Below are 27,211 nucleotides of genomic sequence, written 5' to 3' on the forward strand. Positions count from 1 at the left end.
ATCTTCTGCACCTGAGATTCTCTCTTCCATCTCTTGTATTCTGTTGCTGATGCTCGCATCTATGTTTCCAGATGTCTTTCCTAGGGTTTCTATCTCCAGCATTGCCTCACTTTGGGTTTTGTTCATTGTGTCTACTTCCCTTTTTAGGTCTAGTATGGTTTTGTTCATTTCCATCGGCTGTTTGGATGTGTTTTCCTGTTTTTCTTTAAGGACTTCTATCTGTTTGATTGTGTTTTCTTGTTTTTCTTTAAGGACTTTTAACTCTTTAGCAGTGTTCTCCTGTATTTCTTTAAGTGAGTTATTAAAGTTCTTCTTGATGCCCTCTACCATCATCATGAGATATGCTTTTAAATCTGAGTCTAGCTTTTCGGGTGTGTTGGGGTGCCCAGGACTGGCAGAGGTGGGAGTGCTGGGTTCTGATGATGTTGAGTAGTCCTGGTTTCTGTTAATAAGATTCTAACGTTTGCCTTTTGCCATCTGGTAATTTCTGGAGTTAGGTGTTATAGTTGTATCTGGTTAGAGCTGTTCCTCTCCTGATTCTGTTAGCTTCTATCAGCAGACCTGAAAGAGTAGCTCTCTCCTGAGTTTCAGTGGTCAGAGCACTCTCTTCTTGCAGGGAAAGCGAACAGATATCTGGCGTTTGGACCTGTCTCCTGGCAGAAGATGAAGGCCCGAAACAGGGCCTGTCCCAGAAGCTGTTAGCTTCTGTAGTCCACACTCTCACCTGTGCAAACTAGTCTCAGTGGGATCCGGAAACCAAGATGGCTCCCCCAGGTGCTCTGGCAAAGCCCTCCTGGGTGGGGCAGACACCTCTCCTCTGGCAGGGAAGGTGCCTGGATGTCTGGAGCCTGAAACAGGGTCTGCCTCAGAAGTTGTGTGGCTTCTGCCTATCCCAGAAGCTGTTCGCTTCTGTAGTCCTCAGTCTCACCTGTGCAAACTTGTCTCGGTGGGAACCGGAAACCAAGATGGCTCCTCCAGGTGCTCCGGCCAAGATGAGCTTTCTGATGAAGCTTACCTAATGTGTGGTCTTACAGATACCTCTAGAAAAGAAAAAACTTTCTAAACACATGAAACTCAAGAAAAATGAAGACTGAAGTGTGGACACTATGCCCCTCCTTAGAAGTGGGAACAAAATACCCATGGAAGGAGTTACAGAGACAAAGTTTGGAGCTGAGATGAAAGGATGGACCATGTAGAGACTGCCATATCCAGGGATCCACCCCATAATCAGCATCCAAATGCTGACACCATTGCATACACTAGCAAGATTTTACCGAAAGGACCCAGATGTAGCTGTCTCTTGTGAGACTATGCCGGGGTCTAGCAAACACAGAAGTGGATGCTCACAGTCAGCTAATGGATGGATCACAGGGCTCCCAATGAAGGAGCTAGAGAAAGTACCCAAGGAGCTAAAGGGATCTGCAACCCTATAGGTGGAACAACATTATGAACTAACCAGTACCCCGGAGCTCGTGACTCTAGCTGCTTATGTATCAAAAGATGGCCTAGTCGGCCCATTGGACACGCAAACTTTATATGCCCCAGTACAGGGGAACGCCAGGGCCAAAAAGGGGGAGTGGGTGGGTAGGGGAGTGGGGTTGGGTGGGTATGGGGGACTTTTGGTATAGCATTGGAAATGTAAATGAGCTAAATATCTAATAAAAATGGGGAAAATAAATAAATAAATAGAAAAAACTTTGTATATTTGCCTTCCAATTCTTTATTTCAGGAAACTGTATATAGTGCTGAACTAGAGTCAAAACTTTCCAACCTTTACCAAGCAGCCCTACTAGCTTCTAGGTCTAGGGATGAGAAGGTAGAAGGGAACAAAGGGAACATAATGATAATGTCCCAGTTTCTACTTAAAAAGGCCAAGTAAAAAGTTTAATTTTAACTAAAATATTCAATTTTCCTAAACGATATTAAACCCATAACTCAAAGCATTCTGAGACTGTAAAAGTGGCATCAAAACACAAAGCCATGCTGCCCTCCAATGGTTCAGGGTAAATAGATTCATCTGTGTTATTCCAGGAAAATGGGAACAAGCGCAACTTTAGTATTCTGCAAATAGAAATATTAAATGCTAGAGAAAGGAAATTTGGATTCTTTGTGTGCCCAAGCTTAAAGGTGAGCTCTGACTGCTTTCTCCATATCAGCATTCTTTGCTTACGGCAGACTTCCCATCATGTTTGTTTATGAACACTTAACACACCAATCACAGCACACTCATGCGTGTGCTAGACCCTCTTTCCCAGCTCATCTTTTCAACTGAATGCATTCCTGTTCTCATTCACACTGCACAGCAGCCTTCCCTACTGGCACCTTTACTGAATTAGTTTTAAATGAACTAAATGGCCATGTATGATAAATCTATTTCTTACCACAATATTTCTGAGATTAGCAACCTTTTTCAAAGGGCCAGGACATACAAACCCTGCTATAACTATCCAGATGTATCAGAGTAGCACAAAAGCAATAGACAACACCCAAACAAGAAGCTATGGATGCACCCCAATCTAACATACACTAAAATGTCAATGTCACCTAGCTTCATGAACTGTATCTTTCTTCTTTTACCATTTTTCCAGCTTGAAAATGAAAAAACTATTCCTAATTTGCAGGCAACACACACAAAAGAAGCAAACCATATCTGGGACCATGGGCCCCAGTGTAGCAACCTCTGTTCTTTTCTATTCCATTTATTTATTATTCTTTTCTGTTCCATTGCTCTATATCTCTGTCAACATTCCAATATCTACTGATTTAATCATGTAGGGTTTTTGTTGTTGCTGTTTGGGTTTTCTTCCTCCAAACATGATCTCTTAAAGCCTGGGTTGGCCTCAAACTCACTAGGTAGCTGATCATGATCTTGAACTTCTGATCCTCCTGTATCCCTTCCTCTTCCCAGATGCATGTACCAGATTTATGTGGTGCTGGTGATTGGATCCAGGGCCCTAGCATGCTAGGCAAGCACTCATCCAACCAAACTGCATCCCAGACCTCAAAACAGATTTTAACAAGTAGTAAAGTCAGATACTGTGAGCCCTCACACTCTGTTCCTCTCAAACTTTCCTTGTTTACTAGCAGCCTTTTGCACATCTACAAAATGCTATGTTATTAAATGAACAGCTAGGATTTTCGTGGAAACTGTACTTCACCTTCATGTTACCTTCTGGAGAGTGATCATCTTAATCAGGAAGAGTCTTCCTTAGTAGGAGCAATTGTGTTATAGCTTTCAACACACACGTTGTGTACTTATTTTGTTAATTTGACTTACAAAAACAACATTTTACATGATTATAACTGCCCAGTTGTTCATGATTACTAAGCAGAACTACCATTGAGTTTTCTAGTATACAGACCTTGTATCCTGTGACTGTACTAAAAACTCCCTTATTCTAGTAGCTCTTGGTTTTCATATCTTAGAACTTTCTACACTCAAAATTGGTTTTTACAGACAGAAATAGCTTTACTTCTTTTCTAATATTTCTCTCCATTTATTTCTTACTTTATTTATATACAAGAGTTCAAGTACCACTGAAATTGAAGTGATAACAGCACATGCCAGTGTCTTGGTTCTGACTGCACAAGGAATGTATCTAGTCCAGCACTTTTCAACCTGTGGGTTACAACCCCTTGGGCATCCAAGAGCCCTTTCACAGGAGTCACCTAAAATTATTATAAAACACATTACAATTCGTAACAGTAGCAAAATCACAGTCATGAAATGGCAATAAGTAACATTTTCATGGTTGGGGTTACATCATAAGGAACTGTATTGAAGGGTCACAACATTGGGGAGATTGAGAACCACTAATCTAGGCAGCTGAAGATGATCTCAAGACACCCCATCTTCCATCCCCAGATTGCTAAGTCTATACCCTGAACAACTGCTAGCTTATCAAATGCTTTTTTCTCTTCTAATGAAATGTTCATATAGTTTTTCTCCATTTAATTAATACAATTGATTATTTTTATTACCATACTAAACTAATCTTTTTTTCCCAAAACAAGTTTCATTTAATTGTGGTATATTACAGTAGCTAAATTTACATTGCTAATATTTCCTTAAAGATGTTTGTTAATATCTGTGGCCATATGGGTTATTAAGGTCATTCTTCTTCATTCTTGCTTTGGCCATGTATTCAGATGCTCTTCTCTGGCTTACCAGTATTTTTAGAAGGTAGTGTATTTTAAGTGTGTCTCAGTTATTTAGATTCATTTCTCTTCATTAAGAAGAGTCTAAGCCGAGCGTGGTGGCGCACGCCTTTTATCCCAGCACTTGGGAGGCAGAGGTAGGCCAACCTGGTCTACAGAGTGAGTTCCAGGACAGTCAGGGCTACACAGAGAAACCCTGTCTCAAAAAATGAAACAAACAAACAACAAAAAATGAGTCTAACACTGCAGACCCACGTAAAGACATGAGAAAAACACTTTTAAATGTACTTTTCAGTTTTCTTTCACTTCTATATCTATTCTATTGGGTGTTATCCTTACAAAGAAAATGACCTTTATGTGTAAGACATGATAAATAAAAGGAATATATTCCCCAAACCAAGGGATACAGTATACCAAATGTAAAGTCATCTTTAACTGCTAAAATACAGTTGTGCTTTTCACCACCTAAATGCTTATTCCTTTTATCCAAAAATACTTTAGAGCTCTTTACTTGACATTTTTCCATATTAAATCATATGAAATCAGAATATCAATAAGTCAAAACATGGTTGAATGCTGGTCATTTTAAGCTTTCATTTGATAGTCCCTGACCTTGAAATAGAGACTAATGAAAACACTAGATCTTGTGCCCCGGGTCCCTCAGAGACCAGTCTGCTCAGGTGCGAGTGCATACTGCAGAAGCGATACAGCTTCTGGGACAGATCCTGTTTTGGGCTCCAGACATCCGGGCACCTTCCCTGCCAGAGGAGAGGTTTCTGCCTGGTAGGACTCTGACCGCCAGAGCAGGTAAGGGAGCCATCTTGTGTCCCGTGTCCCTCGGAGAACAGTCTGTGCAGGCCAGCTCACAGACAGTGGAGGGTGAGCAAGCGGACTGCAGAAGCGACACAACTTCTGGGACAGACCCTGTTTTGGGCTCCAGACATCTGGGCACCTTTCCCCACCAGAGGAGAGGTGTCTGCCTGAGAGGGCTCTGACCTCCAGAGCAGGTGAGAGAGCCATCTTGTGTCCAGGGTCCCTCGGAGACCAGTATATGCAGGTGAGCTTGCAGACTGCAGAGGCAACAAATCTGGGACAGGCCCTGTTTCTGGCCTTCATCTTCAGCCAGGAGGCAGGTCTGAACGCCAGACCTCTGTGTACCTTCCCTGCAAGAGGAGAGCTTGCCTGCAGAGAGTACTCTGACCACTGAGACTCAGGAGAGAGCTGGACTCCCAGGACTGCTGACAGAGGCTAACAGGATAACAGGAGGAACAAGCTCCAACCAGAGACATCTATAACAACTAACACCAGAGATTACCAGATGGTGAAAGGCAAACGTAAGAATCTTACTAAGAGAAACCAAGACCACTCACCATCATCAGAACCTAGCACTCCCACCTCAGCCAGTCCTGGATAACTGAACACACCCGAAAAGCAAGACTCAGATTTAAAATCATATCTCATGATGCTAGTAGAGGACTTTAAGAAGGGCATTAATAACTCACTTAAAGAAATACAGGAGAATACTGCTAAAGAGGTAGAAGTCCTTAAAGAATTACAGGAAAACATAACCAAACAGATGATGAAATTGAATAAAACCATCCAAGACCTAAAAAGGGAAATAGAAACAATAAAGAAAACCTAAAGGGAGACAACTCTGGAGATAGAAACTCTAGGAAAGAAATCAGGAACCATAGATGCAAGCATCAGCAACAGAATACAAGAGGTGGAAGAGAGAATCTCAGCTGCAGAAGATTCCATAGAGAACATGGGCACAACAATCAAAGAAAATGCAAAAAGATCCTAACTCAAAACATCCAGGAAATCCAGGACACAATGAGAAGACCAAACCTATGGATAATAGGAGTAGATGAGAATGAAGATTTTCAACTTAAAGGGCCAGCAAATATCTTCAACAAAATTATAGAAGAAAACTTCCCTAACCTAAAGAAAGAGATGCCCATGAACATACAAGAAGCCTATAGAACTCCAAATAAGCTGGACCAGAAAAGAAATTCCTCCCGACACATAATAATCAGAACAACAAATGCACTAAATAAAGATAGAATATTAAAAGTAGTAAGGGAAAAAGGTCAAGTAACATATAAAGGCAGGCCTATTAGAATTATACCAGACTTCTCACCAGAGAATATGAAAGCCAGAAGATCCTAGACAGATGTTATACAGACACTAAGAGAATACAAATGCCAGCCCAGGCTACTATTGACACTATTGCATATGCCAGCAAGATTTTGCTGAAGGGACCCTGACATAGCTGTCTCGTATGAGGCTATGCCAGTGCCTGGCAAATACAGAAGTGGATGCTCACAGTCATCTATAGGATGGAACACAGGGCCCCCAATGGAGGAGCTAGAGAAAGTACCCAAGGAGCTGAAGGGATCTGCAACCGGATATGTGAAACAACAATATGAACTAATCAGTATCCCTAGAGCTTGTGTCTCTAGCCTACATATGTAGCAGAAGATGGCCTAGTTGGCCATCGTTGGGAAGAGAGGCCCCTAGGTCTTGCAAACTTTATATGCCCCAGTACAGAGGAACGCCAGGGCCAAGAAGTGGGAGTGGGTGGGTAGGGGAACAGGGTGGGGGGAGGGAATAGGGAAATTTTGGGATAGCATTTGAAATGTAAATAAAGAAAATATCTAATTAAAAAAGTTACCTTTAAACTAGATAATCACTGTAAAAGTAGACTTCAAATATAAAGGGATTGTCTTAAAAATAATAATAAAAAGTAAAAACAAAACAAAACAAAAAACCCCACTAGTCTCTACACTTTGGCAGTACACAAGCACCACCTAGTGGCTGAAATCAAAACGGTATCTTTCACCTTCCCCACTCCAAGTCTACTGTACAAACTACTGTCACTTATTAGGCACAAGAGTGGGTTTCTTTGAAAAGAAAGTCTGGCAAAGAAAAACCACAAGGGCAAGAAAAAGATGGAATCAAGGAAGGTCAAGCGCTGTATCCAGCTAGCCTTAGGGTCTGCCTAACAGACGCCCCAGTTATGTGGGGCAAAACCCCATTCTCAAATAGCATAATCTGAGTGGAAGATCTTTCAAAATATGTGTCAGAAGGACAAGGGGCTGAAAGCCTCCTGCCAAGCAATAATAACTTTTCATTTGTAAATAGACAATACTTATCAACTATTAATAGGATGCCTAGTTTAACTCATTCTATTCTTTTCTACATAATTTATTTATAAAGAGGTGGCAGAATGGGGCCAGGTAGATTGAGCAGCAAGCAAAGGTGCTGCTGCCAATCAAGCCTGGTAGCCTGAGTCTGCTTCCCAAGCCCACAGAAGAGGAGAGCAATGGTTCCTGTACGCTGCCCTCTGACCTCCATGCATACATGATGGCATAACTGTAACACACCTCATACACACGCACACACACACAAATTTGAAAAGAAAACCTTTTACAGATGACATGCAGAAATACATGTACTGTGAATAAAGACCGTGAGTTAAAGGTATGGTACCCGGCCTGCTATGCTAGTGGAAGACATGCCTTTTGGAAGTGGGGCCTCTGTGGAAGTAGTCCAGTCAATATGAAGGTGTGCCACTGAAAGGGGTACTGAGGAGCTAGAGAGATGTCTCCGTGGTTATGAGCATTTGTTCCCAATTCCCCCATGGCGGGTCACAACTATCTGTAACTCCAGTCCCAGAGGATCTAATGCCTGTCCTCTCTCGACCTCCTTGGACACCAGGCATATACGTGGTGTACAGAAATACCTATAGACAAAACACTCATACACAGAAAATAATAAAGGAAATCTAAAAATTCATCTTTGATAATATAAAAGGAGTCTGAAATCAGACTGTCCATCTTTCTGTCTTTGCACCTAGCATCTGAAGGTGAATGGCGTCTTCTACCATGGACTCCCAGGAAGATGTTCTACCTCACCACAGGTGCAGAGGCAGTAAGGTCCAATCACCAGGGTTGTACACGTCCATACTTGGAAGCCTGAAGCCTTGTGTGTCAGAATGTACCTGTAACTTGAGGACTTAAGAGGTAATGCAGGAGGATTGGGAATTCAAAGCTAACCTCAGCTACACTATGAGCTTCCATAGAAGACTCAGTCTAAAAAAGTTAAAGGAAAAAGGATTACCCTTCCCGTTTTTACAACAAGGTCTTCTTACTTTGTTGCTCAAGTTAGCCTCAAATTTATGTTATCCTTCTGTCTCAGCCTGTCAAATGGGGAAATGCCAGGGTTACAGGCAAAAGCCCCGTGCCCAGCTGACTATTTTGTCACAGTAATAGATAATTAACACATGCATAAGCTGTTCTCCAACCTTCCCTTAGCTGTCCAGTCTCCTGACACAATACGACATTTTTTTATCTACAAATACGAATATCCCAGGATACATGCACACATGCATGTAGGCTAAGCACATCTACTCACAGTTTGTCATTTGGATATTAAGTGCTTTCTATTTGTGGAATATCAACTAGGGCCTTAGACAAAGAGAAAAACACCACAAGATGCAGCTACAACCAAGCATCCTGGGTGTTAACAGGAGAGAAGTACTTCAGAATCCCCCCTGTATCACCAAGTTGTACAAGAATAAACCTCTCCACTTATAAAACAGAACAGAGGAAAATAACATTCTGCTTAGGCCTCTATATGAGCTCAAGCAGAAAATCCAACAGCAAAGAACAAAGAAAACAACAGCTAATTACTATTTATATTACCTTAAGTAGGAAATGAGATAAGTTTTCAAAAGTATCCCTAAGTGATGTTTCTTGGACTTAGCCTCTCAGTTCCTGGTTTAAGCAGCTACCAGTTAATCTGGAATCTGCCAAGAAGTAAGCTGCCTCCAATCTTGTGCTCCACATCTCCGGAGCAGATTCTAGCTTAAGCTGTCATCAGCAAATTCAGGTCACACATGAAATCATACCTTTTAGAGATTACTGAGTAATGCTGCCTTTCTAAGGAGGCTTTCCAGCTGAAACTGGCATTGCAGCTTGAGGTGAGCTCTTGGAGTCTTTTACCCTCTTTGTTATCAGCAGAAAAACCATAAAGAATGCAAAAATATAAAGGGAAAGAACTCCTGATATGAGGAGACATTTGGAGAACATGTAGGTACAAGTCCTGCTCCCCCATGGAATACACAAATCAGATCTCAGAATTAGAAATGAGAGGAAAATATTAACATTTCTTAACAACATGTAGAAAAGTGAGTAAACCAAATTACATCCCATGACCCTGGACCCTTGGCCCTCCTGCCACCTCTGCTCCCCCTGGTGCCTGTGTTCCAGACACAGTCTACACAGTCAAGGCAGCCAAGAGCCCCAGACACAGTTTACACAGTCAAGGCAGCCAAGAGCAGGCATCCTCCTCCCTGCTTTCGTTCACATGGTTCTTTGTTTGTCCTACCCCTCCTTCCCCCGTTTCTTTCCATCTTTGTCAAGTGCCCCTCCTCAGTGACTGCACCCCTCTTACCCACTGCCTCTTCCTCTAGAACATGAACGTATAAAGCACCAGGATTGCTCTCTGATAATCCATCACTTTAGTGCCAGATTGCTTTATTTGAAAATAATAAATTCACTAGTCAAAATTTTAGTAAGCAACCAGGGATTAAAATATATATAAAAGAAATCATGTTAAAACAAAACTGTTGTCATGAATGTCACTTAATACATTACAAGTGTTTTATCCTGGGCCCTGTGGAGATCAGGGTAGACCTCCTCAAAGGCACTGTGGAGATCAGGATAGACCTTCCTCAAAGGCACTGTGGAGATCAGGGTAGACCTTCCTCAAAGGTCAAATCAGGATAGACCTCCTCAAAGGTCAAACCCAGAACTGTAAACACCATCCTGTGTGGACCTAAAGTACTGTCAATCAAGAAGCCACAGACACCTGCACATCCATGTTTACTGCCCCATTATTCACAATAACAAAATATATATAGATCCAAATGGAAGAGAAAACGTGGTGCGTATACACAATGGAGTGTTACTCATCCAAAAAGATGAACAAACCTTAATCTTTTGCAGGAAAATGGAACAAGAGATCATCATGTTACACAAAATAAGCTAGACTCAGAAAGACATATACCATGTTTACTCTCATGCACAATCTGTATTTTTTTTTTTTTAAAGGAAGAAATACAGACAGGGTACTCTTTGGGAAAAGAAATGAAGAAGGAGGGGAAAGGGGAAATAAGAAAGGATAGTGATTAAATTATATACAGCTATAAAATATCATAATAAATCTGTTGTTTTGCATAATTAGCATAATTTGCAAATAACCTATTTTGAAAAGAGAGAAAATATGAGCTAGGTATCGGGATGCCAGCCTGGACTACACAGAGTTCAATGTCAGCCTAGATAAGATTGAAGAACTCTCTCCACCTTCTCCCCAAAATCAGATAAAAAAGTGGGGAACTTAAAAATGAAACATATTACATGTATAAAATGGACTGTGTGCTCTTTGCTTGTTTCTACTGTACTGAAGCAGTAGCTAGCTCTAGGGATGCCAGGGAACCACAGGCCTAAAGGAAGAGCAACGGCACATAGTATGAAGAAGGGTAGGGTAAAGCTGTACTGCACACTCTGAGCTGAGAGCCAGGAAGCCTACTGGGGATGCCACAGTGAGAAAGAGAGACACTGGGAAAGGGATAGGGCTGGAGAGATGGAAAATGCCTGGCAAGCCAGACAGGCTGAGGGTATTAGCCAAGCTAGAAGGGGGGATGGGAGGTACTCTGAAAGCATCACCTAAGTGGGGACTAAATCAGAAATCATCCCATACAGGCCAACTCCAGGTAAGTAAGAAGACCACATAGAGCAGCTGTCAAAGGACATAACCTTCCAATGAGACATAAGGGCTTCCTAGCATAAAGTAAGACACACTGAGGAGGAGGAGGAGGAGGAGGAGGAGGAGGACGACGACGACGACGACGACGACAACGACGACGAGGGAGAAGAGGAGGAGGAGGAGGAGACACAGGAAGCCAGAGAGACTAGACAGGAGTTATTTACTTAAGAGTAACTCCTAAAAGAAGTAGTCAGAATTCGAACAGTACCATTTTAAATGGAAACCGTTAATTTCTACTACCAAACAAGGCACTACAAAGCATTAAGTTATATATAAACTAAATTATTATATTCTCTATACATCTGATTAGCAGTAAGTATATAAAACCTTAACAAAGGCATTACAAATACTGATCACATATCAAAGTTCTTATATATAATAATGAAATTGTAAGCCAGGTAGTAGTTGCCCATACCTTTAATATAAGCACTCAAGAGACAGAGGTAGGTGGGTCTCTGTGAGTTCAAGACCAGCCTGGTCTACAGATCGAGTTCTAGGATAGCCAGGACTACACAGAGAAACCCTGTCTCAAAACAAAACAAAACACAAAAGGAGGAGGAGGGCAATGAGGAGGAAGAAAAATTGTTTTTAAATATCAATATCAAAAGCTAATAAAATTATAACAAGACACAAAGTTAAAAGGCAAAATATAGGCAGAAAAATTACAAACAAAATAGATTGACTGTTAATAATGTTAACACAAACATTTGAAAACTAGTCAGGAAATGCAATAAAAATAAATTAAAACAGACAAATAAAAAGATACCTAGTAAGCACCTGAGGACAGCCCTGCTTGGGAGCAGTCAGCATCACAGAAAGCTTTAAAGATCACTTTGTAACTTTCAAGCAAAGTAACGTATTTCAAAATTCAGAGCTATAAAAATAGAAAATGCATTCTCAAATGCTATAAAAAATGAAAACCAGCATTGTCATGGTATTCATCCTCTGTACTTGGCTTTCTTCTATGTCCTGGACATTGCAAACATATAGAAGGGTATGTAGAATATTGAAAATTCCTTACTGTGACAATCCAAAAATAGATATTTCTGAATTTACAGAATGACTTTAGAACATTTCTTTTAAAAAATGAAAATTGCCAAATCCAATTAAAACTCAAGATTTTTTCCTCCAGAGGAAATTATTAAAATTAGTAAATATCTTGGTAACCTCTTTTAATGAAAAATTAGAACAGAATTGTAATATGGTTGAGTAATATATTATTCTTAATTGTAATATTCCTCCTGTAGTGATCTACATCTAGGAAATAACAGAGCTATAAACAATATTTGTAAATAAACATAATAAACCTATTTCTATGATGCTATTTATGTAGGGTATGTGTCTATAATCCCAGGGAAGGAGGTAGACACCAGCTCAGGTGTCAGAACAATGTACACAGGTGAAAATACACCTTGCCAGATGAGGCCATCTATAGCCAGCTCTAAAAGGCTCTAAAAGAACAATTATATGTCACATGGTCTCTACGCTGGGTGAAAAAAGTACCATATCGCACACACAGATTAAACAAGTTAAGAATCAGCCATACTATTCAACAATTAAGAAAGAGAGAACCCAGATATAAGCAGTATTAATAAATCTCAAAACAGAGCAAGAAAACCATCGGTTACAGTAAAAGAAGCCAGAGAGATTATGTGCAGCACATATTTATATGACAGAACTAATCTGTGGCAAGAGATTGAAGATCACTTCTGGCAAAGGGTGTGTTGTGAGCATGGAAATCTAAGGGAACCCTGCCATGATGGCAAATCCATCAAGACACACTTAGGTTAAAAGTCAGTGAAGAGAGAACAGATGCATACATACATGAGGTCATCAAGATATACACTGATGATCTGTGCATTTTATTGTACATATACACATGTATTACAGAACAACTCAATTTCCATTAAATATGTTTATACACAAAGAATAATTTAAAGTAAATCAAAATATTTACAGTAGCGAGCTCTAGGGTAGCAAGATATTTCTATTTCTTTACCATCTAGCATTTTCTACATTCCCTATGATTAGTTTTGTATAAGTTTTACAATAAGGATTGTGGTGGTTTGAATAAAAATGACCCCCATAGGTCTATAGGGAAAAGGCACCATTAAGAGGAGTGGCCTTGTTGGAGTAAGTTGCTGGAGGAACCATATTACTGACTCTTCCTGCTGCCTGTAGATCAAGATGTTTGTAAGCCAGCCCCAATTAATGCTTCTCTTTATAAGAGTAGCTGTGGTCATGGTGACTCTTCACAGCAATAGAACCCCTCACAAGAAAAGAGATCCTGTTTTTATTTTGAAATTTCTACACTCTTGTAAAGTTGCACTTGAACTATCACAACTGTGCCATATGCAACAAAGACTTAGTAAAGCCTCTCCAAAGAAGTTGCTATAAATCACAAAAATGCAAGGCCATTAACGCAGTCATCAAGTCAGGAAAGGCAGACACCAAGTGTACTGTGGTGAGGGAGTGAGAATGCTGCATGGCGGGTCCCGAGGCTTGTGTACATTAGCAAAGAAAGCTTCTGAGGCTACAGAGTTTTGTTTCTGTTCTGCCTTTAACTTCCAACACACTTGGTGAGTCTGGTTTATCTAAACTCCCAAGATGCCCAAGGTCAATTGTGTTCACAATGCAAATATCCTTAGAATGTCAAAAACGTCTGCAATATGCATAAAATAGTAAATAAGAACAAAACCAAAGAAGACATACAAACCTCTGATTGTACATGCCCCGGAAGTTGTAGTTAGCTCTATAATTTGGGAATGGCTTTGGATCTAGTGGCCTGTAGATGGCAGGCTCTCCCCTTTTCATAGCGAGCCCATTCAGTTCCACAGTTGGAGTTATACTACCTGTTTAAAAACATTAGAGATACACAGGTGAAACATTGTCACAACAAACCACACCAGCTAGACTTCAATTAGTAATCTCTGAAGGAGGGGGAGTGGAAGGCCTCTCCACACAGTTCTCTAATTAATATAAACAAAGTTTAAACTAAGTTTTAGCATTTTCTGTACTTAAAAAATTCAACTGTATAGTCATATTATTTAAAACCAAATAGTAACTAGTTTGGATATCAATTTTATAAATACCCCAGAAATGTATGCATATTTAATCATTAAAAATATCACCTGTTAATAATTTTATTTATTTATTCATTGCTAATCAAGGAAGTAAACATTAGCAATTAATACAGGGTTAGCAGTAATGCTTTGACTTATCTGATGATAATCTGTGGGTGAGACTTTCAAAACCTAAAATGCCATCTAATCCCAGGAAATACCAAAAAAACAAACAAAACCCATACAGTCAGTACCTATAAAACCCACCAATGTGCCACCAGATGCCTAAGCATCACAATATAAACCACTCAACAATAAAGCAGACCAGACCCGCTTGCTTTCACTCTCTTCCTTTCCTTGTTTACTTTTTAACATAACAAAACGGTGTGTATTCTGCCCTACCTTTCATTTAAGAAAATAAGATATAAGCATTTATTTGCTTTTTTTAAGCATAAAGCCAAAACTGAGATTTTATTCATAATTACACAAAAATTTCCGGGGGTGGGGGGGAGAGAAACCACTAAAATACAAAGGAAACACAATCTAATTGTGAACTGAGTTTGTGATTTAATGAGAAGGAAATTTTTAACTAATTTTTAAAAATACCAATGAGATTTACTCAAAAAAAAAAAACAGAACAAAACAATCTCAAACTGTTTTCCATATTCATATTACCAGAAGTATGAATTTTAATAGTAACATACTTTAAATTCAAATAAAATTAAACCAAAATAGAGACAAATATTTTTAAAGAAAAAAAAAAAACACAAGTGCACTAAAACTAAACTAAACTGATGGCCTTAACTGTGCAAGTTAATTATTTTAAACGACTTTAAAGACAGCAAAATATTTGTAGCCTAAAGAAAAGGAAATTGAGAAATATTTCTAGCAAACATGCTACTGATGTCAGTACTATTATTACATTATTATACATCCAAAGATAGGTGCAAAACAAATTAAAGTACAAATAACTGTGTTTATGTTAGAATCAGATAATGAAATGTAAAAATCAAATACATGAATTAATCTAAAATATGAATCAAACGTGTAAGTATCTGATGTATCTCTCTCTAAAAACAAAAAGCAGAAGAAAGGTGGTGAGACTGTGGCAGGCTGCTGGCGTAGTGTGCTCAGAGCCTTGGGTTTGATCCCAACGCCATCTGAAGCAGGAATGGTAGTACATGCCTGCAATCCTAGTGCCTGGAAGTATACAAGAAGAGCAGACATTCAAGCTCATCTAAGCAACACACTGACGTAAAAGCCAGCCTGGGCTCTACCACAAAAGTAAATATAAAAAAACTTTAAAGGAATATGGTATTTCCCAGCTCTATCTACTTAAGAGAGGCCAAGCAATGTGTTAGTAACGAAGGCAGCCAGCACATCGAGTGTAGCTTATAAGTGTCACTCCCCATTTAAAGCATGCACACTCCCACAGGAACATCCTTGGAGACATGGCGGATTCCAGGTCTGCACATGATGCTAATGAAGGGAAAGGATCAAACCCTTACCTTGCCTTTCCTGAATAAACCGTATTTGGAATAAGATGGTAAAAAAGAGGAACGTTCATCATATTAGCTGGGATTCCAGCAAAAGGAATGAAGTCCGCCCTCCCTCCCCCTCCCCCCACCAAAAAACAACCAACCACCAGTTTGTTAACTGGTGATAAAATACTAGATATTCTAGACAACAGCAGCACACTGCTACTGTCACCTATCCTAACGTTACTGGAACTTGCTAACTGATTAACTGGACCAATAGCACCAGAGGCCATGGATCAATCTTAAAATCAAGAGACCACCAGAAAATGTCTTCTGATCCAGTGCACCAAGGCGAGCATTGCCCACTGGGGAGCACTGCCAGGGACATCAAGCCTGAAGCCATGCAGCCTTGTTTTCAGTTTTAGGTCCAGAAAAGGCTCTACGACACACAGGTGGGCAGTTGGCGAAGACAGCATGCAGGAAACTACACAGAACTCACGACCCAGTCCAGCAAGCAACCTGCACGCAGAGCAAAGCTGGGAAAGCTCGTCTGTAGAGCAAAAGCAATAAGAAGATCTCTTCTATTCTTCACTAGAACAAGCCAACTCGGAAAGAAATGAACAGCAAGGAGAATCTGCACATTTTTAAATTATTAAAATTAGTATTTTCTTTGCTTGATACTGTGAAGAGCCTTTGCCTTAAAAAGTATTTTTTTATGACAAAGTAAAAACTAATTTGATTTAAAATATTCTAGGGTCAGATGCTTCTGCCTGTAACCCCAGTACTCAGAAAGCTGAGGCAGGAGGATGTGAATTCAGGGCCATAATGACTAGGTTGGGTGTCTTATCTCCCACATGTGTGTGTGCCTCAGGCAGCAGGTGACTGAGAGCTAAGACTAGGTGCATGAGCCCACCAGTGGACAGACAGCAGGGCCTTCCAATAGCTTCTACATAGGTGAAAAGGGTTTTGGAGGTGGTGGTTTGGCTTGGGTTTGGTTTTGGTTTTTTTGTTTGTTTTTTAATTTTGTAGCAAAAAGACACAATGTAACATTGGGTCAAGCTTTATTTTAAATATTAAAATAGATTATTTAATTAAACATATGTGCATATACATATATATGAAACCTATATATTGAGTGAAATTTAACAAAAAATCTGTACCATTTGTTTGAAATATGCCTTTTAGACTATCTACTTAATATTTCCTTTATTACTCAGAGTAGCAATTACTTATTTGATTAAATAGCAATTCAACTAGTTTAAATCCCTAAAATATATATATACACAGACACACATACATACATACATATATGATAGTAAAGAAAAGCGAAGGGAAAGGGAGGCTTTTTTTCTCTCTCCCTCTTTCTATGCGTTCCTGGGGGTAAAGGGAAATACACAGATGGCAGCATGAGCTCAGTGGTGTAGATGTGAAGACTCACATGATCCCCATCCTACTCAACAACATTCCATCATCTCAGGCCTCTCTCCAGGCACTACACAGCACCCTTAGCGACTCACCTGACTCCTGGTGTGACCAATCTGTTTGCATCTTCTTGACAGATAAAGAAACACCACTTTTGTCTTGCTTCTTTCTGCATTCATTGCATATATCAGGAGTTTTTAATATTTTATCATTGAATGAAATCAACAATATGTGTTTGTTTGCCTTACTAACAGTAAAGGAGCAGTATTTATGAGGTCATCTTGGATATTTCTAAATAGGCCACATGATGGTTACTACTCAGTGACTGTGGATACTGATCTAGAGGCAGGGGTGTGGGTCATCCAGCTGACTTCTTTAAATGTACAGGAAGCTGCCCAACAATCTTCCATAGACTTTAACAATAAAGTATAATCCGTGTCTTTAAGTTTACATTTCAAATGTCATAAGGATTTCAGTTTAACAAGTACAATATTTATCAGAATCAAGACTTATGAACTACTTGAATTAAATGGTTTTGTTTGTTTGTTTGTTTGTTTGTTTTGTTGTTTTGGTGGTGCTGGTGGTGTTTTGGTGGAAGCTGAATTGGTGGTGGTGGTGGTTTGGTTTTTGTTGTTGTTGTTGTTGTTGTTGTTTTTGAAGTGAAGCCCTGGCTGGCCTAAATTTTCAAATCCCTTCCTTATCTTCCAGAGTAAGTCATCATCCCAGAAAAACTTATGACATTTTGAATTCCTTTACATAATAACTATTCATCCACAAGTAGAAAAAAATTCAAATGGGGGACTTAAAAGACCCCACCCTAAAGCTAAGGCAATAAATAAGAATCCAATATATTTAAAAATCCCAAGTAGGGGCAGTTAATGTGAGGTGATGCACACACAGTACTGGGGTATACTACATCTACCGCATCACAAACTGTATGTTAGCATAGGTAAAGTATTCTAGCCATCTGACTTAAACGAAAGAAACTCATACAATGTCTGACTTCTCACTTCTGACTAGAAGCGAGAGTACTGCACTCTCCTCAGTGGTATTGGAAGCTGGATTTTGTGGAGCGGAAGCAGAAGGGAGCCTGTGGCACAAGTGAAAGAACCAGGCTCTCGCCACAGGAGCTAAGAGGAGCCTCTGAGAGATGGTCAGCTCTCATGTTCTGAGTGTGAGAGAATCCACTACACAAAGAGGATGACTACTCAAGGTTTCTCAGGTATTAGAGGCTATATGCTTGGTGCTGCAAACACATCTACACTGGGAATTCTTGGATTCTTTTTTAATATTCTCTATTTTATGTACAGGTGAGTGAGCAGTGGATGAGAGCGATGGCGCCACACAGCGTCAGAGGGTAACTGACACGAGCTGCTTCTCTCCTCCCTCCATGCGGATCCCAAGAACTTACCTTCAGCTGCTGGGCTTGGTGACAAGTGCCTTTTACCCACTGCACCATCTCACAGGTCCAGGTTTCAGTAAACATTTTAACTGATACATAATCATACATATTTATGGGTATCTTATAATATTTTGATATAGCTTTAGATCTATTAAAGAGATATCAGTGCTAACTATTAAAAAGTTCAATAACTAGGTATATAGTCATACATAATAATTTTGAATTTCTATACATAAGTGAAAAAGGCCACTACTAGTTTTTTTAAATAGTTTTTTTTTATTATTGGGTATTTATTTCATTTACATTTCCAATGCTATCCCAAAAGTCCCCCACCCACCCACTCCCACTTCTTGGCCCTGTCATTCCCCTGTACTGAGGCATATAAAGTTTGCACGACTGATGGGCCTCTCTTTCCACTGATGGCCGACTAGGCCATCTTCTGATTCATATGCAGCTAGAGACACGAGCTCCAGGGGGGTACTGGTTAGTTCATAATGTCGTTCCACCTATAGGGTTGCAGATCCCTTTAGCTCCTTGGGTACTTTCTCTAGCTCCTTCATCACTACTAGTTTTAATTTAAAATTTTTACTGATTCTTTGTGAGTTCCCCATCATGCACCCCAATTCTACTCATCTTCCTGTCCCTTTATATCTCCCTTCTGCCCTTGTAACCCCCACATAAAAGAAAAGAATTTAAAGTGAATAAATAAAAATAAAAATGAATAAATACAATTAAAAAACATCTCACTGTGGAAGCTGCAGTATGTCACACGGGAGCCCTCTTGCCTATACAGGTTTACTTGCAAATGTTCATTAAAATGATTCCATGATCTGGTTCAAGGCCTCTGGCTTCTGCTATGCTATCAAACTGGATCCTAAGCAGGACTCCTCTCAGATATCCTTTTGTTGCCCTGTGTCATTAGTTTGGATCTGCAGGACATGCCCCTTCATGAGCTCCAGCAATTCATACATAGGGTAGATGTTGGGGTGGGTCAAGTCATAGACCTGGGTCTAGGCCAGGGTGGAAGCTGAGTTGGTCAGTCCATGTGCTCTCCTGTGCCCACACTACCAGAACTAGCCCTCCCACTTAGCCCAGGCAAGCTGTGGGGTCAGCTCTCCTGCTCTCATGCCCTTGGGCCATCTCTCCTACAACCCCACCACCAAGGTGAGCTCTATTGTTCTGCCTAAGGGAGGTAAGGAGCCAACTCTCCTGAATGCTGCAGCTGGTGAGGGTCTGTGCCAGCTTTCCCAAGTTCTACAAGTGGTGAGAGGTGGGGCTAGCTCTCCCACTGCTCACTTTAGCTCAACATGGCCCAGGTCTCCCATGCTGCCCAGGTAAGGGACAAACTGCTTTTCTGAATATGATGGCCATTGAGAGTAGGGCCAGCTCAGCACAGTACTTGAATATCAACATGTCCTTAGGTGGCAGCCCAGCCCAGGAATATTCCCATGGGACTCAGACATCAACACAGACCCTGACTGAAATACAACCAGAGACCTAGACATGGCCCTCAGCAGCAAGGCCAGACCAGGACTTAACCATGGCTTCAGATGGCAGCACAGGCCATGTAGATCAGTATGCCTCCAAGTGGCACTGCAGCCTTCAGACATCCACATGGCCTCAGATGGCAGACTTGATGTACAGATATAAGTGTATTTACTCATCATGGTGGCTCTGAGGGCTCAGATGTCCCTCTTCTAGCTGCCTGGGGTCACAGAGCCAGGGGTCAGGCACTTAAAGCTTCCCACTAAACACCAAAACAGTTTTATAGAAAGTTAGAAAGTCCTGAACATAATAGCCACCCACCAATTACTTGCTGGAAGATAAACTGATTGATTAGCCACCAAAGGCTCCCTACAGAAATGACTGGCACATATCCAGGACAAGGAAAGTACATGAAGGAATAGGAACACCTATAGAATCCAAAATAAATTCAAGACCACTCAGCTCCTTCCCCCTCTGAAGGGACTTTCCAAACTATACTAGCAGGCCAAGTGCAGCCAGTTAAGGAAGCTGGCCAACTAAACAATGGTGAGAAAAAAAAAAAAAAAAAAAAAAAACACAAGGGCAGGCAAAGTGAGGGACTAGGCCAAAGGTAGTCACCCTATGCAAACCAACCAATGCCTGAAAGGGTTACTTGATACACCAATTAGAATAAGCCAGCTAGCCTTGTTGCCTAAATCTGCCCCTTACAAGGTATAAAAAAGTGCGTTCTTTGTTCGATCTGAGTCTCTCCTCTTGCCTGCATGCTGAGGGGGGGTCCCCAATGCATTGTATCAATAGAAACCCTCTTGTGGTTTGCAGCAATGTTGGACTCTGTGGCCTTTGTGAGTGAGGGTCTTTTGGCGGACTCCAACAATCATTCCCCTTCAACGGGCTCCTCATCACCAGCTGAACTTGCCTGGTTACCACAGAGCTGCCTCTGCAGTGCACTGGCAAGGGGTTTCAGCCAACTGTACATAATGTACTAAGACAACAAACAGCAAACTCTTTCCAACATCCCAAATAAGCAAATAAAGGTGACTCCAGACAGGCTAGGTTTCAATTAGCAAAACAAAACAACAACAAAAAAAAAAAACTTCTAAAAATAATATGACGTTATCTTCACAATCATGAAAGACATGAGATATAGCAAATAACATATTTTAAAGCACTAACAATAAAAGACTAATAAGCCTATCATTTTTAAAAGATTTTTTATTCTTCAAAATGCCAACATTAAGAATTTCAAGATCTTCCTTCTGAGCCCCGAGGAGGCTGATAAGGGCTCCAGAATACTCTCCATGCTTCAGGACCACGGGATCACCTTGGGATCACGGGGGAGTGGAACGCAACATCAGCTCCAAAGAATGGCATAGGGTCTTGTGCCCTCGGGAACAGGAACAGAGGAACCCTGTCTGACCAGAGGCTAGGATCATTTCAGGTTGGCCAGCCCCGCCATCTTCTGTGTGAACCCGGCCAAGGGCATCTAGGGCACCAGAGGACTCTTCATGCCACAGGACCGCTAGCACACCCAGGACCTCCTGATTAACTGAGCAATAGAAGCAACAGAGCTTCTTGGTCAGGGTCCCCTCAGGCCTTCATCCTCAGCCAGGAGGTGGAGTTGAGACCCAGACCGCTGGGCAAATTCTTTGCCAGAGGAGAGTCAGCCTACAGGGAGGGTTCTGACCCCAGAACTCAGGAGGTGGATCAGAGCTCCATACTTCTGAACACCTGCCCTGCAAGAGGAGAGCTTGCCTGCAGAGAGTGCTCTGACCACTGGAACTCAAATGAGAGTTGAACTCCCAGGAGTGCTGACAGAGGCTAACAGAATCACAGGAGAATCAAGCTCCAACCAGAGACAGCTTGATCATTAACACCAGAGATGTCCAGATGGCGAAAGGCAAACATAAGAATCTTACTAACATAAACCAAGAGCACTGGGCATCATCAGAACCCAGTACACCCACCACAACGAATCCTGGATACCCCAGCACACCCAAAAAGCAAGAGGTATATTTAAAATCATATCTCATAATGTTAGTAGAAGATTGAAGGGCATTAATAACTCATTTACAGAAATACAGGAGAACAGTGGTAAAGAGGTAGAAGCCCTTAAAGAGGAAACACAAAAATCCCTCAAGGAATTACAGGAGAACACAGCTAAACAGTTAGAAGTCCTTAAAGAACTACAGACAAACACTGCTAAACAGGTAGAAGAAACACAAAAATCCCTTAAAGAATTACATGAAAACACAACCAAACATGCGATGGAATAGAACAAAACCATCCAAGATCTAAAAGTGGAAGTAGAAACAATGAAGAAAACCCAAAGTGATGTAACGCTGGAGATAGAAACCCTAGGAAAGAAATCAGGAACCATAGATGTGAACATCAGCAGCAGAATACAAGAGATGGAAGAGAAAATCTCAGCTGCAGAAGATTCCATAGAGAACATGGGCACAAAAAAACAAAGAAAATACAAAAAAGATGCTAACTCAAAACATCCAGGAAATCCAGGACACAATGAGAAGACCAAACCTACAGATAATTGGAGTAGATGAGAATGAAGATTTTCAACTTAAAGGTCCAGCAAATATCTTCAACAAAATTATAGAAGAAAACTTCCCAAACCTATAGAAAGAGATGCCCATGAACATACAAGAAGCCTGTAGAACTCCAAATAGACTTGACCAAAAAAGAAATTCCTCCCGACACATAATAATCAGAACAACAAATACACTAAACAAAAAGAGAATTTTTAAAGCAGAAAGGGAAAAAAAGTCAAGTAACATATAAAGGCAGACCTATTAGAATTACTCCAGAATTCTCACCAGAGACTAAGAAAGCCAGAAGATCCTGAACAGATGTTATACAGACACTAAGAGAACACAAATGCCAGCACAGGCTACTATACCCAGCAAAACTCTCAATTACCATAGATGGAGAAAAGAAAGTATTCCATGACAAAACCAAATTCACACAATATCTTTCCACGAACACAGCCCTTCAAAGGATAATAAAGAGAAAACATTAACACAAATATGGAAACTACACCCTAGAAAAAGCAACAAAGTAATCCTTTAACAAAACTAAAAGAAGACAGCCACAAGAACAGATTCCTAACTTTAACAACAAAAAATGACAGGAAGCAACAAGTACTTTTTTTTTTATTTCCCTTAATATGAATGTACTCAATTCCCTAATAAAATGACATAGACTAACAGACTGGCTACACAAACAGGACCCAACATTTTGCTGCTTACATGAAACTCACCTCAGGGATAAAGACAACACTACCTCAGAGTAAAAGGCTAGAAAACAATTTTCCAAGCAAATGGTCTGAAGAAACAGCTGGAGTAGCCATTCTAATATTGAATAAAATCGGCTTCCAACCCAGAGTTATCAAAAAAGACAAGGAGGGGCACTTCATAATCATGAAAGGTAAAATCTACCAAGATGAACTCTCAATTCTGAATATCTATGCTCCAAATGCAAGGGCAGCCACATTCATTAAAGAAACTTTAGTAAAGCTCAAATCACACATTGCATCTAATACAATAATAGTGGGAGACTTCAACACCCCACTCTTACCAATGTACAGATCCTGGAAACAGAAACTAAACAAAGACGCATGGACACTAACAGAAATTAAGAAACAAATGGATTTAATAGATAACTACAGAATATTTTATTCTAAAACAAAAGGATATACCTTCTTCTCAGCACCTCATGGTACCTCCTCCAAAATTAACCTTATAATTGATCACAAAACAGGCCTTAACAGATACAAAAATATTGAAATTATCCCAGCCATCCTATCAGATCACCACGGACTAAGGCTGATCTTCAATAACAACATAAATAATAGAAAGCCAACATTCACATGGAAACTGAACAACACTCTACTCCATGATACCTTGGTCAAGGAAGAAATAAAGAAAGAAATTAAAGATTTTTTAGAGTTTAATGAAAATGAAGCTACAACATACCCAAACTTATGGGACACAATGAAAGCAGTCCTAAGAGTAAAACTCATAGCCCTGAGTACCTCCAAAAAGAAACTAGAGAGAGCACACACTAACAGCCTGACAGTACACCTAGAAGCTCTAGAACAAAAGGAAGCAAATTCACCCAAGAGGAGTAGACAGCAGGAAATAATCAAACTTAGGGCTGAAATCAACCAAGTGGAAACAAAAGGAACTATTCAAAGAATCAACCAAACCAGGAGCTGGTTCTTTGAGAAAATCAACAAGATAGGTAAACCCTTAGCCAGACTAACTAGAGGGCACACGGACAGGATCCTAATTAACAAAATCGGAAATGTAAAAAGAGACATAACAACAGATCCTGAGAAAATCCAACATCATCAGATCCTTCTACAAAAAGGCTATACTCAACAAAACTGGAAAACCTGTATGAAATGGACAACTTCCTAGACAGATACCAGGTACCAAAGTTAAATCAGGGTCAGATTAATGATCTTAACAGTCCCATTTCCCCTACAGAAATAGAAGCAGTCATTAATAGTCTCCCAATCAAAAAAAAAAAAAAAAAAAAAAAGCCCAGGACCAGATGGGTTTAGTGCACAGTTCTACAGTTCTATCAGATCTTCAAAGAGGACCTAATTCCAACTCTCCTAAAACTATTCCACAAAATAGAAACAGAAGGTACTCTACCAAATCCATTCTATGAAACCACAATTACTCTGATACCTAAACCACACGAAGATCCAACTAAGAACGAGAACTTCAGACCAATTTCCCTTATGAATATCGATGTATAAATACTCAATAAAATCCTCACTAACCGAATCCAAGAACACATCAAAATGATCATTCATCATGACCAAGTAGGCTTCATCCCAGGGATGCAGGGATGGTTGAATACACATAAATCCATCAACGTAATCCACTATATAAACAAATTCAAAGAAAAAAAATCACATGATCATCTCCTTAGATGCTGAGAAAGCATTTGACAAAATCCAACACCCCTTCAGGAAAAAAGTCATGGAAAGATCAGAAATTCAAGGCCCATACCTAAACATAATGAAAGCAATATACAGGAGACCAGTAGCCAACATCAAAGTAAATGGAGAGAAGCTGGAAGCAATCCCACTAAAATCAAGGTCTAGACAAAGCTGCCCACTTTCTCCCTACCTATTCAATATACTTCTTGAAGTCCTAGCCAGAGCAATTCGACAACAAAAGGAGATCGAGGGGATACAAATTGGAAAAGAAGAAGTCAAAATATCACTATTTGCAAATGATATAATAGTATATATGTGACCCTAAAAATTCTACCAAAGAACTCCCAAACCTGATAAACAGCTTCACCGCAGTAGCTGGATATAAAATTAAACAAATCAGTGGCCTTTCTCTACACAAAGGATAAACAATATGAGAATGAAATTAGAAAAAAAACCACCTTTCACAATAGTCACAAATAACATAAAATACCTTGGTGTGACTCTAACTAAGGAAGTGAAAGATCTGTATGACAAGAACTTCAAGTCTCTGAAGAAAGAAATTGAAGAAGATCTCAGAAGATGGAAAGATCCCCCATGCTCGTGGATGGCAGGATTAATATAGTAAATATGGCTATCCTGCCAAAAGCAATCTACAGATTCAATACAATCCCCATCAAAATTTCAACTCAATTCTTCACTGAGTTAGAAAGGGCAATTTGCAAATTCATCTGCAATAACAAAAAACCGAGGATAGCAAAAACTCTTCTCAACAATAAAAGAACCTCTGGGGGAATCACCATGCCTGACCTAAAGCTGTTCTACAGAGCAATTATGATAAAACCTGCATGGTACTGGTACAGCGACAAACAGGTAGATCAATGGAATAGAATTGAAGACCCAGAAATGAACCCACACACCTATGGTCACCTAATCTTGGGCAAGGGAGCTAAAACCATCCAGTGGGGAAAAAAGACAGCATTTTCAACAAAAGGTGCTGGCACAACTGGCGGTTATCATGTAGAAGAATGTGAATTGATCCATTCTTACCTCCTTGTACAGAGCTCAAATTTAAGTGGATCAAAGAACTCCACATAAAACCAGAGACACTGAAATTTATAGAGGAGAAAGTGGGAAAAACCCTCGAAGATATGGGCACAGGAGAAAAAATCCTCAACAGAAGAGCAATGGCCTGTGCTGTAAGATCAAGAATTGACAAATGGGACCTCATAAAATTGCAAAGCTTCTGTAGGGTAAAAGATACTGTCAATAAGACAAAAAGGCCACCAACAGATTGGGAAACTATCTTTAGCAATCCTAAATCTGATAGGGGACTAATATCCAATATATACAAAGAGCTCAAGAAGCTGAATTTCGGAAATTCAAATAACCCCATTAAAAAATGGGGTACAGAGGTAAAGAATTCTCAATTGAAGAATACTGAAGGTCTGAGAAGCACTTGAAAAACTGTTCAGGAACCTGAGACTGCGGTACATAGGGAAGCAGGCTACCCGGGCCTGATCTGGGGCACAAGCCCCTTCCGCTCCACTCGAGCCCCGGGCTACCTTGCCAGCAGAGTCTTGCCCAACACCCGCAAGGGCCCACACAGGACTCCCCACGGGATCCTAAGACCTCTGGTGAGTGGAACACAGGGCCTGCCCCAATCCAATCTGGCGGAACCTGAGACTGCCGTACATAGGGAAGCAGGCTACCCGGGCCTGATCTGGGGCACAAGCCCCTTCCGCTCCACTCGAGCCCCGGGCTACCTTGCCAGCAGAGCCGCCTGACACCCGCAAGGGCCCACACAGGATTCCACACAGGATCCTAAGACCTCTAGTGAGTGGAACACAACTTCTGCCAGGAGTCTGGTTCGAACACCAGATATCTGGGTACCTTCCCTGCAAGAAGAGAGCTTGCCTGTAGAGAATACTCTGCCCACTGAAACTAAGGAGAGTGCTACCCTCCAGGTCTGCTTATAGAGGCTAACAGAGTCACCTGAAGAACAAGCTCTTAACAGTGACAACTAAAACAGCTAGCTTCAGAGATTACCAGATGGTGAAAGGCAAACGTAAGAATCCTACTAACAGAAATCAAGACCACTCACCATCATCAGAACGCAGCACTCCCACCCCACCTAGTCCTGGGCACCCCAACACAACCGAAAATCTAGACACAGATTTAAAAACATTTCTCATGATGATGATAGAGGACATCAAGAAGGACTTTCATAAGTCACTTAAAGAATTACAGGAGAGCACTGCTAAAGAGTTACAGGCCCTTAAAGAAAAGCAGGAAAACACAGCCAAACAGGTAGAAATCATTAAAGAAAAACAGGAAAACACATCCAAACAGGTAATGGAAATGAACAAAACCATACTAGAACTAAAGGGAAGTAGACACAATGAAGAAA

At 40.5% G+C, this 27,211-nt stretch overlaps 1 protein-coding gene across 14 annotated transcripts in view; it reads right to left on the reverse strand.

The window, feature by feature from the left end:
• Stau2 (staufen double-stranded RNA binding protein 2) overlaps positions 1 to 27,211 on the reverse strand; it is a 291,530-nt gene that overhangs the window by 197,815 nt on the left and 66,504 nt on the right. For all 14 annotated transcript variants that reach the window (XM_006495532.4, XM_006495528.4, XM_011238390.3 and 11 more), the window contains one exon: positions 13,706 to 13,841. In XM_006495532.4, coding sequence (XP_006495595.1) covers positions 13,706 to 13,841 — 136 coding nt within the window. The remainder of the gene's footprint in view (positions 1 to 13,705; positions 13,842 to 27,211) is intronic.

The sequence above is a fragment of the Mus musculus genome, chromosome 1 (assembly GCF_000001635.26).
Source record: "Mus musculus strain C57BL/6J chromosome 1, GRCm38.p6 C57BL/6J".
Classification (NCBI taxonomy): Eukaryota; Metazoa; Chordata; class Mammalia; order Rodentia; family Muridae; genus Mus; species Mus musculus.